Here is a 15,046-nt window from a genome sequence, read left to right on the forward strand (position 1 = left end):
GTACTGTGATATCACAGTAAAATTATTTCATACTGTGTATGAATAACCATAAGATACAGTATAATTTGCTGATAAGGATGAGCATGGAGGAGATGAACAGTGGCAGAATTTGGCGTTGGGAGATACTTGATTTTGTCGTATAAATCAGGAGTTATAAATGCTGCTTTGGAGGAAATTACTAGTTGGATAGGAATGAGACGTCCTAAGATGAAATTTGAAAAATAAGATGTTACTCTTAATTTAGGATTATACTGACTCCATAAAAAGCTTGACAGAACTCCCTTTGATTTGATTAGGGATAAGGGAAGGTGAGATGTGTTACAGTTTAAAAGAATAGTTTGCTTCTTATAAGGTAAAAGAACAGATTTCTGCTACAATGATATTAGGAACCCTCATAAGGTATAGGCAAAAATGAATCTTAACTGCGTAAGCCATTGACTCCCATGCTATAAGACAGAAACTGGTACACAAATACATAGATCATGTGTTGAAGTTGTGTTGAATGTTTACAGTATTTTTGACAAGGCCTAAAGCCTGTGAAGCAATAGAACTACCTGTAAGTACCGGTATGAGCAATGTAACAAGCTCATCTGCCATCATGTGAAAGCTGCTATATTGTTGCACAGATGAGCTTTAGAGTTCACTGTAGTAATGACATTTTCTGCTGGACACTGACAAAGTGAAAAACCACATGAAAATCCAGTCAAACTGCCAGATTGCAAGAAGCGATTAGGTAGTATTTTCAGTGTGGAAATCTACTCATCAAAGTGGTAGATATTGTAATAATTAAGTAGTAATCAGATAAAGGAAAGATTTTAAAAACATTCAAATATTTTTTTCAGTAGAGGCTTCGTGTTCTGCAGGGACTTTTGGAATCTCCGTGGTATCTAGGACCTCGTATTTAACTTCATTTTTAACAGATTCCGTCCTTCTTGGTTTTATTGTTCAAAAGCCCTGTTCCCTTCCCCTCGCCTTTCTTTGCCTTTCCTATAAAAGAAAGGAATACACAATTCTAGGGAATTTAATATGGGCCTGTGTATACCACAGATAACATCAGAGTGTGTTTTCTTATTGATTAAATGGCTTTTTATGAGCATGTGGGGCTTGCTGTACAAATGTTTTTTTGCAAATAATAGAGAATTGGCACAGGAAAGCCTTTTATTATGACTAATTCAACTGCCTGCACAAAGAGAATTTTTATTCTTACATAGTTATTCAAACTTCCCTATTAAAATGATACCAGAACTCTGGATGATTCTGGAATTTGTCATGCCTACTGTATTGTTTACAGTATTAAGACTTACAAGAAACCCTAGGCTATATTATCTAAATATGAGATGTACACAGTTAATTTTAAATACCTTTAGAAACCAGGTTCCATGAGCTTTTCGGTGAGTGCTGCTGACTGCAGACATCTGTATAATGTAAAGTGAACCTTGCCTTGTGTAGTTGGTTTTCTCCTCAACCAAATTCCATCAAGCATACCAAGCTCAGCAGCGGTTAGATCAAATAATATCAGACACTTAACAGATCTGAAAGTTTAGAATGTTAATTAGAAAGAGCAAAAAGATCTACATTTCTCTTTGCTGCTATGTAGAAATAAAATATTTAAGTGTTTATAATAACTGCAACATTGCAAAAGCAGACAGTTTTGTGAATGAATGATTTTGGTGAAACGTTTGTCTGGAAACATTGCTTTCTGCTAGACTTAATACCAATACTACAGCCAAACGCACATTCTTTTAATTGTTCACAGATCTACACAACCATGTACTTTGTTATTTGTACATGTGGCTCACTCAGAGCTGAGTGCTGAACTTCGGTTCTGTTTAACTTACAGGTTATACTCTGGGGTCCTGTAACCCACTTTTATTGTTCAAGAGTTAGTTTGTTTACTTGAATGTTAAGCAACTTCTGCAATTTAGGACTGCATTTTTCTTTATGTGGATATTGTCCTTCAGTGACTTAAACAGTCTTCTGTTGGGCGCAGTATTTTGGTTACTAGTTGTGTAACTACAGATAAAAAAATACAGTTATTTCCATATTCTGTTAATCCAAAATGCATCTATTTATATTTTTAATGTTGATATTGCATTTTCTGGTGGATGATTGTTTTCGTTTTGAATAAGTATGAATTGTGAATTACTGTTTTTACGGACAGTCCTGCAGAAGCTTTTCTGCCAACTTTCCTTTTCAAGCTTGCCCTTTCTGAAAAGTGATGTGTGTGCAGTAGAAATCAAAGAGAAGATGTAGGGAAGCTAGATAGCGTTTTGCATAGCCAGTATATCTTAGTCTATAAAGAATGCTCCCTAGAGTGCCTTCGTACAGAGTAGGTCTCGTGTGGTCAATTTAGAATACTCAGATCCACAGCAAGCTACAGCCTAGTGCGAATCTTATTTTTTTGTAATTCTTAACTTGGAAGTATCTTGGCCTAGGATTCTTTGTCAGTAGTTTCACAAACACTGATCTAGTATTCCTTTAATTGCAGCTATTGCATGCTTCTAGGGCAAGATTGATTCACTTGAATGTCCTTTTAAACTCATTTAAAAAAGTGATGATGATGATGATGATTAATTGTTAAAGGGAAACTTTAGGTAAGAAGTTGGAGATAAGAATAGAAAAATGAAAGTATATAGACACTTCCTAATTTGTGTATAGAAAGATTTTCAAACTGTCAGTTCAACTTTCAACTTCAAAGCAAATTTGTACTTATTTAGAAACAGGAAGTATCTCAATCAGCCGATGTTGGTTGATAAAAGAACACTGAAGGCTGTCTCAGCCACTTGTTTGTACAGGCTGAAAATCTGGATGCACAGGAGCTAATGCAAAAATTCTCAATAGTCTTTCTGTTTTAGGAAGATTCTGAGCTTAAATTGCTGTCAGAGCACAAATCCTAGAGAAAGGAAATTCACAGCAGTAATTAAAGTAATAAATTTTTAACATACTAAACATGGAGAATTTTCTTAATTTAATGATCCACTTTATTTCTTTGATACAAGTGTACCCGTTGATCTTATAAGTTACTGGATGTGAGAAAGAACAATTTTCGTAAGGGTATGACACTAGAGATCTTAATCACCTCCATTTCAAGGCCAAGCTCTTGGAATCTCTGTAACTTATATTAACAAAGGAACTAGGTAAACAGTGGTAACATACTTTTTTCTTTCAGACTAATGAATTATATGGTATCAAGGCAACTTAGTATTTCACAGCCTGCCGATGAAACACATGCATAATACATATTTTCAAAGCCTCTGCCTAAGGCATTATTCAGGCATTTGCGTATTGGTGTTCCCTCTATTCAGAAACTGGGTTTTCTGTGAATGTCAGTGACGCTAAGTTGTTAGTTGGATTAAAGTGTGTCACAGTGCCAAATTTTTATCTTCAATAACCAACCCCCCATCCCTAAAGAGTATCAGTACTCCAAAATGAATTCAAAGATAGTCAGTGTTGACTTGCGTAAAAAAACAAAAGGCAGGACAGCGTTACTGGGAATAGGCATAGACTGTAGGCAGTGGGAGGGGATCAGAGTTGGTCTACAGGCAGCTTTGCAAAAATTCCCCTCATTTAACAGAATACACTTATAACGTATACTGTTCCTAGAAAAATGTCCCATCCTGTCCCTCCGCCTTTTTTTTTTTTCGGTGGATATATGATAATATGGCACTAGTAGGCACCTGAATACTTCAAAGAAGAAAATCCCCTTTCTTTCTTCAGCTATATCTTATATACATATGCCACTACCAATTTTTCTTTTTTTTTTCCTTTTTCCTCACAGTGCCTTATTTTGGTCATAAGTCACTAAAACTCCTAAATAGTGGGAGGTCAACAGATCTTTTGTATCTGTATTCTGAATCAGAAGAATCTTCATTAGCCTCACACTTGTTCACTGAAACGCTTCACGCTAGTGGGCGTCAAGCAACAAGGACAGCACTCTGTTCAAGAGTTTGGCTTTCTGCAGGAAAATACCTGGAAAACTCTGAAAGTAAAATACTTTTCCTTCAGATATGCAAATTGGGACTGTTTAACTTTAAAGACGGAATGTGCTTGCTTAGCATCAGACATGTCTGAAGATAACCTATTTTGTAGAGTCATAATTTGAACTGCAATGAAAAATAGATTTATTTTACACCTGTGTAAGGTAAGGCTGAAAAAGGAGTATTTATTATAGTGCTCTGTGTGAATCTTCTAAATACATTTATGTTTCTGTGGAATTATAGAAAATTGTAAATATTAGTCTAAGTCACACCTTCATCAGTATCAGCCTCAGGATTGTAGAGCTACAGATAGAAGAAGAATATTGTCCTATTATTCTCAGATTTGTATAATAAATGTGTTGACATTGTTAAGTCACTTTTTTCATATAAAATATCATGGTGAATATTTTTTTTTCTTATAATACTCATTTTCTTACTTGCTGAATGGGGGCAGAAGGTGATAAAAACTCATTGTATTTATTTCTGTTGGCCTACAAAACTATTAAGAGAAAGGTTTAGGAAATAGAATTTAAATAGAATTTAAGTTTAAATTATATTGATATAAAAATCAGTCACCATCTTGAAATTTGCCTCAAAGCAGTATGTATTACTCAAAATCTCATCTAGAGCACTCCAGTGAAATCCAGGAGCTGGGAGAAGAACAAGCGTGTGATAGGCAAGAGACAACTTTGTGGGTTTAGGAAGTACAGATAATAAACACCCATGCATCCTTTTCCATTGTGTTTTTTCATCTGCATTGTAAACACACCCTGTTATATATAATTACATTTTAATAATGAGGTAGCTTCAGCATATGAAATAATTTGTTCCCTTAATTGTACTTACGTTATGTGTATTGTTAATTAAGAGAATGTGTAATTTTAATGATTGCAACACAATGGAAGGAGCATTAATTATCTTGTTTTCTAAAGGTAGAAGATATGAATCCTGATCATTCTTTTTCCTCAAGTCAACATGCTATTTAGATTTATCCCCTCTTTCACTTTATTAAAAAGCATTATTAATAGCAGAAGCTTTTTGAAAATGTTCGTAGGTAATTCTTCAAAATCTCATTCATTATGAATTGAAGCAAGACTTTTTATTTAAAACTGGTTTTAAACAAATTCAGTGTTCCCTTTAGAAAACATATCATTCTTTTACTAGTTTCATGTTTTCTTTTCCATCTTCCTTGCAGAGCCAGAAACAAGGCTGTACCTGTTCCTTTTCACATATCTTTGTTTTAATTACACTGTCATAGCCCATGAACACTGTTGTCTAACACCACTAATGAATCTTTTTGATCATTAACATTTGAATGACTGGCTGGTACATCTACTCTTGCAACATTGCTGGTGCTATTGGCTGGATGTACTGAAGAAACCCTTCTCATGCCTTGTTATGTGGCATTCATCATCCTTATGTCTTTGTGGATGGAAGAAATCCTTGTTCATAGAATTCCTTGTCTCGAGGCGAGGGAGGAGCATAGTGAGAGAGGGGAGGGATTGAGCCTGACAGTGTTTACTTCTTCCTCCAAATTTACCGGATTTGAATTCTTATGATGGAAGCATGAAAGACATATGTAGTCCTCCAGTTATTTTCTACCAAACCTTTTTGAAATAAATAAGGAGAATTGATTGAGTTAATAATTAATTAATGACCCATTTTCTTTTATTTTAAATGTGTTTTCTGTTTAGTAAATGATAAACAGTTCTTCAGAAACAAACCTCTTCCTTCTGAGTGTGCATGCTGGATGTGTGTGAGGGAAAAGACTTCCTGCAGTAGTGATCGCTGGAGAGTGCACGTGTCCTCTAAATCTTTGACCCCTGTTTAATAATCCAAAGGTAAAAGAGGACAGAGTCTACACTAGCACTGATGGGGATTTGCAACAGGATTATGTTGGCATGCTTCCACATCTTATAGTTATACAGTTAATTTTTTTTGTTAGTTTATATGTTAATAGAAGTTTGTTAGGTTTATTAATTTAAAACAATTTATAATTAATAGAATAGGAACAGCATTTTCTGTGAAAAGATTAGGTCACTTCTTGATGTTTTTTTCTTTTTCTTTACTTCACTGAGGGAAATTAAAACATTTCACTTCCTGCAATTTAAAATCTGCTTCACTTCTGAATCCTCTAGGCTGGCAATTGGTGCTCATGAAAAGCATTTTTTTAGCTGGGGAAACTCTTTTACCATTAGCAATCACATTACATGTGATTTGTAAGTACATGGGGGTAGCTAAAGTGCTGAAGGTGCTCTCTTGAAAATCTTTTCATGTGGAAAACATCGTAAGGAATACATCAGTCCCTGAGTTTTCTTACTGGGAGAAACATGACTGCCCTGAGGTAGTAGCTTCCAGTGCACCAGGCATCAGAAGTTTTAACTCAGGGTATTGATAAATACTCTGTATCCATAAGATCTCATATTTTTCAAAATGACTATGAGCATTGCCTTCAGTGGGACAATTAAAAGCTTTGATTCCTTAGCAAGACCACATGCAGAGGCATGTTCTCTCTGCTCGTTACTAATGCCCTTTGTTCAGTCTGCAAAGGCTGTGTGCAAAACTTTGCCTGGCTGAAGCTTCCAAGCGCCCTTTGGGTTCTAATGCTGACTAGGTAGCTTTTTTTTTTTTTTTGATAGCCGTTTGCCTTTGTCTACTGGTTTGGCATACTTGATAGTAATTGTTTCTTGCTGTTTGGATCAGTGTTCTCATTGGAGCTCAGGCCATTTCTCAAAACATAATAAAGAATAGATCAAATTGATAATGTAGGCTCTGATGTTAAATGTTTTGAGGCTGTCCCCTGTGATGACAACACTGGAATTATTTAATGAAAATTTTGCTTTAGGTTTCTCTGTTGGGACACATACTCATTTAGCAAGAAGGACATCCCACTACTGCAAAGAGGTTTCAGTCCTTGGTTTTTCCGCTTTGTTTTTGATATTGATTCCTGTGAGAGAGAGAAAGACCTTACTTTTCCCATAGCTGAGCTCTCTACAAATGTAGAATCAGCTGTGCCTGTATCTATGGAAGGCAGTAACTGCAAGCTGAAAGGAAATCTTTTACTAAAGACAAGTTTAGTCCTCTATTTCGGGATCACGTTGCTGGGACACCTTATAGACAGCATAGACACAGGCATTGCAGGTTTGGTTAGCTGTTGCACGCTGCCTGAACACACGTATTACTGAGACGGCAGTATGGTTTACTTTGGATGTGCCAGTTTCTTTTTTCCCTATGGTGGACAGACTTCTGCTTATAGCACGAAATGTTATCTTCTTTTGCTGGGACTATGTACTGGCTGCCACAGAGTTCATTTTCTTCATAGCAGCCCACATGGTGCTGTGTTTTGGATTTGTGACTAAAACAGTGTTGAAAACACACCTGTGTTTTGGCTGACACTGTGCAAGTGCTGCTCAGCAACAGGGCTTTCTTTTTGTCCCCACACCCCAGGGAGTGCAGGAGGGTGGGAATGAATGCAGCAGGGACAACTGGCCTGAGTTGACCAGACGGATGTTCTGTACCATATAACATCTCACTCAGCAGTAAAAACTTTGGGGGTGGAGGGGTTGGTCTTGCAGGTAGTCCTTGCTCCGAGACTGCCTAGTCATTGGTCTCTTTGTGGGAGGTGGGGAGTGAGTGGGCAACTGGGTGGGTGCTTAGTTGCTGGCTGGTGTCAACCTGCCACAGACTATTAAAATTCCTGTATCCAAGGTCGGTGTCTTGCATCTTTCACTGCCAGCTGAGCATTTGCAGGTGTCCCTGAAGTGAGGACAGAGCATCAGATTGGCTTTGGAAAGAACACATGTTATGAAAGTAAGGAAGAATAGTCTATGTGTAGTCGGAACTGCAGAAAACTAGGATTGAGTTTACCATAATAAAGGTGTTTGAGAGAGGTGTGATTTGAAGTTGGGAAAAAGAAAAAGATTTTTTGTGTTCTTAAAAGGAGCTCATAGAAAAAATATTGAGAAGTATGATAATAAGCTATCCTCATAATGTGTGTTTTTAGCAACTCAGAGAAATTCATAGGTGATTTAATTATATTGTTTTCAGGTGAAAAAAATTAGAGAGGCAACATAAAAATTAACAAGTTTTTTATAGCAGCTGGAATTATTTACTAGCCGTTTTATATCCCATGAAGGACCTTCTGTTCTGCTGTAATTAAAGAAGTCATTATGCTTCCAGCTACCAAAACCAAGGAGATAATCAGTTTACATATGCACACAAGTACTAGTTAGCATGCCTTCTTTCAGACTAGAGATGTCTACAGTGAAGTACTAGTTGTGAAATTATAGTTGAAGGGAGAGAATCCAGGGAGCACCCTTCAGGAAAGACAGGGTTTGACGTAGGACAGAAAATACAGAATTCAGAAACAAAATTACTTATTACTACCATATGTTCACAACTATGATATGTATTTTGATTGTTCTGAACATCTTTAAAATTAGTGTTCTATAAAGGACTGCCTTCAGATAACCTGTAATTTTATCTGTATTGCAGTTTATTCCTGGGAATATGGCATATCTTATTAGTCATTCTCATAGAATTATAGAATTGGGATTGAAAGGGAGATTGAAGACTCTGTAGTCCAAGTGCTTTGCTCAAAGTGGATTCAACTAGAGAGTATTACTCAGGGCTGTGTCCAGTCTGGTTTGGAATATCTCCAAGGCTGGTGATGCTGCAGCGTCTCTGGGCAATTTGTTCCAGTGGTTCACCACCATCACAGTATGTTAAAATGGAATTTCTTGTGTTTCAATGGGTGCCCATTGCCTCTCGTCCTTTCACTGGATATCGCTGAGAAGAGTCTGGCTACATCATTAAACTCTCTTGTCAGGTATTTGTACACATTGGGGAGATCCCAGGCTGAGCAGTCCCACCTCTCTCAGCTTCTTTCCCCATGTCAGGTGGTCCAAGCCCTTAATCATCTTTGTGGCCTTCTGCTGGACCTGCTCCAGTGTGTCCATGTCATGCTTTTACTGGAGAGCCCAGAATTGGACCCAGCACTCCAGGTATGACCTCACCAGTACTGATAGAGGGAAAAGGTCGCCTCTCTCACATGAACTTCTGTCAGTGCTCTTCCCTAAACAGCCCAGGATGCTGTTGGCCTTCAAGGGTGTGTTGCTGTCTCACGTTCAACCCCTTGTCCACCAGGACCCACAGGTCCTTCCTTGTCTGCAGAGCTGCTTTCTAACTGGTCAGTCCCCAGACTGTATTGGGGTTAGTCCTTCCTAGGTACAAGACCTTGCATAAAAGCGTATCTTCCAATTTTCAGCAACATTTAGGTTGGTAATTGTGTTTTCTTCTTTAAAAACAAAATTTTAAAATATATCTCAAAAGGATACGCTTCGATTTCATTGTATTGTGTCTGTCAAGGTTTTATACCTTTTCATAAGCATGCACTCCTTATAGATAGGATATTGAGCTGGGTGGTCTGATCCAATTCTTATGTTCCAAATGCAATTAAAAGCAAACAAAAAAGAAAAGCTCCACAGCTATATTCAAGCATGCTCACAAATATACACACTATAAAATGTGATTTTATTTATTTATTTATTTATTTTTTAGTTTCAAACTTTAGTCTATATATTTGTGACTTGGAAGGTAAAGCAATGGAATATTACTTTTAACCAAATATCTGTGCTTCAGTGATGGCATTTTTAACTGGATTTTTCCATGTAGATGAAAATTTCATTTGGATGCCCCAGGAGAGACTGCTCATATTAGATCTCTTCTATTTTGTAATTTATCCTACCACTGTCCCTTCTACCTAATTTTGTTTGCTTATGGTTTGTTTTAATTTTTTGCTCTGCCTTGTGTACCAAAAGGGATGTTATGAGCATTCTCAGCCATCAGTCTTCTCCCGAGTGGTTTTTAACTACTGGAAACGGGTTCTTTGCCATTTAAAGTCATCACACTTAACAGAAGAAATGATCCTGCTTCATGATGGTTTCAGTGCTGGTTTTGTGGATTTTTCTTCTATATAATAATAAAATTGTAGTTGAACTGTCTTTTCTTCTTCTGTGACATAGAAAAGTACTGAGAACAAGCCAATGTCAGGAAATAGTTAACGTAAAATAAATAAAACTCCAACAGGACTGAAAATGAATGAATCAAGTTATAATAACAAAGCAACAGGGAAAAAAAAAAAAGAAAAAGACATATTATTGTCTTGACTATTTAATCTTTAGCCACAGTTGTGTGAATTTGCAGGTGTTAAATTATCCAGAGAATGGCTTGCGAATTTTTGCTATTGTCAGTAGCAGCATATTGGGAATTATATGGAAGAAAATAAGCATTGACTAACAGACTACAAATTTCAAACAATATGTATTCTCTAGTTCATATCAAGTCTTATGTGAATGCAAAATATAATGCTGATCAGACTTAAATTATGTTCTGTTTTATGACTGTGATAAAACAGAAAATAAAAATAGCAACAAGAATGTTTAGTCATATTATTTTCCATGAACAGGAAGCATTCAATGAAATTATTCTGTTGCTGTGTTAGTGAATAGATTAGTTTTTTTAAAAAAAGTCATATGATTTGGATTGCCCCATGTCAGATTTACATGAAATATATTGGAGTACTTTCACTGTTAATTCGTCCTGAAGTTATAAAAGAAAATTGTATATAATGTGCTGCCATGTGCTCTTGTTTATTAATTTCATTTACCATTGTTTTGTATTTCTCTAAAATAATAAAAAAAACCACCACAGCAGATTTGTTGGTTTTGGTACATGTTAAATCTTCTATTGCTTTTGAACTGTGTTAAATTTGATTATACAGAAGTGCTTAAAAGCCTGTTTTCTAAAGGAACGATGTATTTTTATCTCCCTCCCTTCCCCCCACTTCAGAAAACCTGAATCTGAGTTGTCTTACCAGCTTATTACTATATAATTTCTTCACATTTCACATGAAGTGTCTTAAGTCTGTGTCACTTTTGTTATTCTGTGATACAAGCTCAAAAGCAGACTGTGCTGACCAGTGAATATTTTCTCTGGTTGTTCAGTGCACACGAAAAATCTATTGGGAACCATTCCCTGTTTGTGCAAGGCTGTGCCACTTGAGTGGCTGAAAAGGATATAAAAGAGTGTTCCTGACCTGGTTGTGTCTAGGTATTTTTCATTTCAAGGTGGTGTGTTTTGGAGTTTTTTTTTCCCCCCGATTTTGAGATCTCATAAACATGATAGCTTTTGTCTTACTCGGCATTACTGGATTCCTGACTGATGTGCTATCATTTCAATGTGTCCTTCTGCAGGTTGTTAAATGTGCTATGCTGCGAGCTCAATACACTTTTACTCCTGGAGACTCAGTATAAAGTGTCACAAGTTTTACTAACTGCTCAGGAGGAAAATGTCATAGAAACTTCAGAAGGACCAGGGTAAGAAGTGACTGATGTAAAGTTACTTTTAACTATCAAACTTTTCTCCTGAGAAAAAATATATGAACACCTTAGTGGTTTAAGACATAGAAATGCTCTCACTGAAGTTGGCTTCTAATGTGCGTAAGATTACTTGTATGCAGGTTTGTAATCAATCTTAAATTATGAAAAGATACAGCAGTCTTCTGCTTTTTCCCATGGCCACCTCAAAAGTGTAAGAAATAAAAAATCAAATATTTTTATCATTTTTATTTGTATTAATCTTAAGTTATTTCTGAAAAAAAAAAAGAGTGCACTTTGTGGATGTAAATATGCCTTTTTGTTTTGTATAGTTATTTTATGTTATGGATATAATATCAGATTAAGGTATTGTTTTATGTTTATGTTTTGTTCTATTTTTTAATTCGTTTATAGCTTAGTTGACTCTCCAACTTCTATGACTTTCTATTGCTGACTTCTAAATAAAATTGCACAATGCATCCTTTCAAAAGAAAAAGTGTATTTTTGGGGACAGAAGTGGACAGTCATTTAGTCACAGACATTTCTTTATCTCAGCATCCTGAATTTTAAGAACTCTCCTCTTACCGTTTGCTACCTGGGACCAGTACAGAGTTTAAATCAAGCAGTATGGGTGAAATCTCAGCAGATACAGATGATTGCTATTTACCATTTGAGGATGAAACCTACTATTTCATTATTAAGGAAAAAGTTGTAAGAAACTTGTTGTATAAAAACTGATTTTTATTCCTTTAAAAAATTTTGTACCTTGGGCTACACGGTTACTTCAGACAGCAAGTTGGCTGTGTGTTAAGTTGTGAACAACGCTGCTGATTTGTGACAGCAGAAATTTGCTGCTAGGCCAAATAAGGAGCAAATTTTGATGGTCCATTAGCTGTCTGTGCCCTAATTACTGAGCATGTGGGCATAACAAAGGCTGTAAAGATTTCTACTTTGTCCAGTAATTGCTCAGATGTGTCCAGTCACCAGTAGGTAGGGAAGTACGAAGTTAGGATAATGCTTGCAGACATCTCAAAATACTTAGTTTCTGGTGTATTTCTTTATGCCTATGTGTTTACCAGGTTGTGTTTTAACTTCAGTATGACTCTCGAGGTATTCTTGCTCATAAAGTTTTCTGAATTAAACAGTAAATAAATCAAAGTGGTTCTGATTTTTTGAATTTTTTGGGGTTTGTTTGTTTGTTTTCCCCAGAGATTTTATAATTGATGGTCTTTCAGTGGAGAGAAACCATGTTCTTGTAAGGATAAATCTAATTGGAGGACCACAGGAAAGGATTTTACCCTTGAGAGTGCTAGATAAGGTTAGAATCTAAAGTTTAACAGTTTCTCTTTCCATAACTCCTGTTTTCATTACTTGAATAGTTTTGCTGATAATTCAGCATGTGGAAAATTATTTAACATTAAGAAATACCAGGGCACCTTTAGCTTTATAAAGGGCTAAAATTTTTAAGAAGCAATACTTGGAAAAAATACGTTGTTCCCACTATCTGGGGATTGGTATGTGCGTAGGACGTATCATGTTCAGATGAAATGTTTATATTGCTCAATCTTAATGTTACTTTTACTACTGTAAAAGTGAATGCAATTTGTATTTTTTTTTACTTTTATATTTCTGTGTTTTCTTTATTAGCTTTCCGTTTCTTGCATCTTCCTTTTACTTGATATTTTTTCCATGCTTGGTTTTTCATCTACAGTACCTAATACCTTGAGTTTTCATTAACGTTCTAACAATACATTAGTGTTTGTAAGCAGCTCCTTTAAATGTTCTGCTTCTCACTGGCTGTCAGTCTCATAAAGATGAAATGCAAATTACTATTGGCAAAGCAAAGACAGTTACATCAATGTATAAAATTGGAAATACAGTTTTGTGTGGATTCTTTTGTTTTGTTTTGGTTTTTTTTAATAAAAACTGCATTTTTTTTTTTTTAAATTATTTTTCACTTATGGGATATCTCATTGCAAATGGTAGGATCAAGCATGATTGTGGTGCATGGGCAATAATTCTAGGAATTTTACCTGTGTGTTAATTGAGCAAATGCTATTAATTTTTTGCATAAATTAATTTCTTTCTGGTCCTGTTTCTAGGGCAGTGATCCATATCCTTGGCCAATGTTTTCGTCATTCCCTTTGCCAAAGTGCTATCTGGCAGAAGTTCCTAGGAAAGCCGAATGCAGGCAAGGTAGATACAAAGCATGCAAGCAGTACGGATGTCAAAACAAGCATCTCTGTGAAATTTTTTAATCTCTTTCTCCCCCTCCCCGCCCCCCATTCCCCCAGATTATAATCTCATAGATACTTAAGGATTTTTTTATTGTTCACTGCATTTGTAGCTAAATAAGTTTGTTTGGTTTTGCTTGTCTGGCTTTGTGCAACTGTCAATCTGCAAAGCTCTGTTTAGTAATCTAATTCTTATGCAAACTTCAAGATTAACCTTTTGGCTCGTCTCAGGTGGGTGACTCATGAGATACATTTATATCATCTCTCTAGTAACTGAAGCAAGACAGTATGGTTATGCTACGCATTTTTTGTACACTATTTTCATGATTCAGATCCCTGTGTTTACAAAGCTTGGTGGTGTGTGAAATAGACAGCGTTTAGGATAGTTGGTTTACACATCGAACATCAATTTGGAATGTGGGCAGGCTGAAGAATCCTTTGAAGAGCTATCTAGGCAAAGCAGTTTAATTCGTACAGAGAAAGAGTTTTAAGGTTTTAATTTGCACAGACAATGCAAAAGAATCTGATGAACGGCTTATAGTAAATAAAGCATTCTTTGTATTTGTTCTTGTTTACTGTATCCTTGAGGTGTACTTATTCAAAATTATTTGTGAATTTCCTTAGCAGTTACAGATTTTCAGAAGTGGTAGAAATTCTACATTAACTGTAGAATACAAAATAGTCTGTTTATAAATATCTAGAAAAAAAATTAAAAAAGGTGATTCCCTTCTCTCACAAGAGGAAAGACCATGTAGTTATAAAAGAAGGGAGTTTTCTGTGTCTTAACTTTAATAATACTGTTCCAGGCTTCCCAAGGCAACTTTCATAAGACAACAATCAACTCACCTTAGAGTGGGGGTGCCCAATTGTTTTAAATACATCTTCAAGGAGGCAGGTATTGTTCTTTTGGATTGGAAAAGCATATTTTATTGTTTCCCACAGAACCAATCTGTTCTCTTGTTCAGAGCAAGTCTGTCACTCATCATTAACTGGTGGGATAATGGCATAGAGATTGTAGTTGTCACTTTTGTGGATGACAACCAGCTAGGAAGGCTTGGGTAAAAATTTTGACTAACAGTAAGTTTGCTGAAATGAGGTTTCAAAGGTTTGCAAATGTGTTTGATGAAATACTGAAATATTTTAATTTGAAATGGCATTTTTGATATTAAAGGTAACTGAAAAAGGAACAGAACATTTAGTTTCCTAGTCAAACAAAATATTTTGTGTTTGCTATTTGAAAAAGAAGGAAAACAAAACATTGAAAGTGTTCTATTTCAGTTCTCATTAAAAAAAAAAAAAAATTGATTTTTCCATGAAACTGTGAATACCTGATTTGCCAGACTGAAGCTTTCAGGATGTGTAAGTTATTTTGAAAGAAAGTATCAGAATAAATAGATCAAAAATGAAAATAATGAAATTCATAAGTTGCTATTTCCAGTGCTTGAAAAAAAAAAAAGAA

At 35.7% G+C, this 15,046-nt stretch overlaps 1 protein-coding gene across 1 annotated transcript in view; it reads left to right on the forward strand.

Moving 5' to 3' along the window:
* TBC1D32 (TBC1 domain family member 32) overlaps nt 1–15,046 on the forward strand; it is an 85,920-nt gene that overhangs the window by 34,591 nt on the left and 36,283 nt on the right. Inside the window, exons 23-25 of the mRNA XM_086461259.1 lie at nt 11,231–11,353; nt 12,563–12,671; nt 13,456–13,549. Coding sequence (XP_086317385.1) covers nt 11,231–11,353; nt 12,563–12,671; nt 13,456–13,549 — 326 coding nt within the window. The remainder of the gene's footprint in view (nt 1–11,230; nt 11,354–12,562; nt 12,672–13,455; nt 13,550–15,046) is intronic.

This window comes from Leptosomus discolor, chromosome 2 (genome assembly GCF_034619465.1).
Source record: "Leptosomus discolor isolate bLepDis1 chromosome 2, bLepDis1.hap2, whole genome shotgun sequence".
Lineage (NCBI taxonomy): Eukaryota > Metazoa > Chordata > Aves > Leptosomiformes > Leptosomidae > Leptosomus > Leptosomus discolor.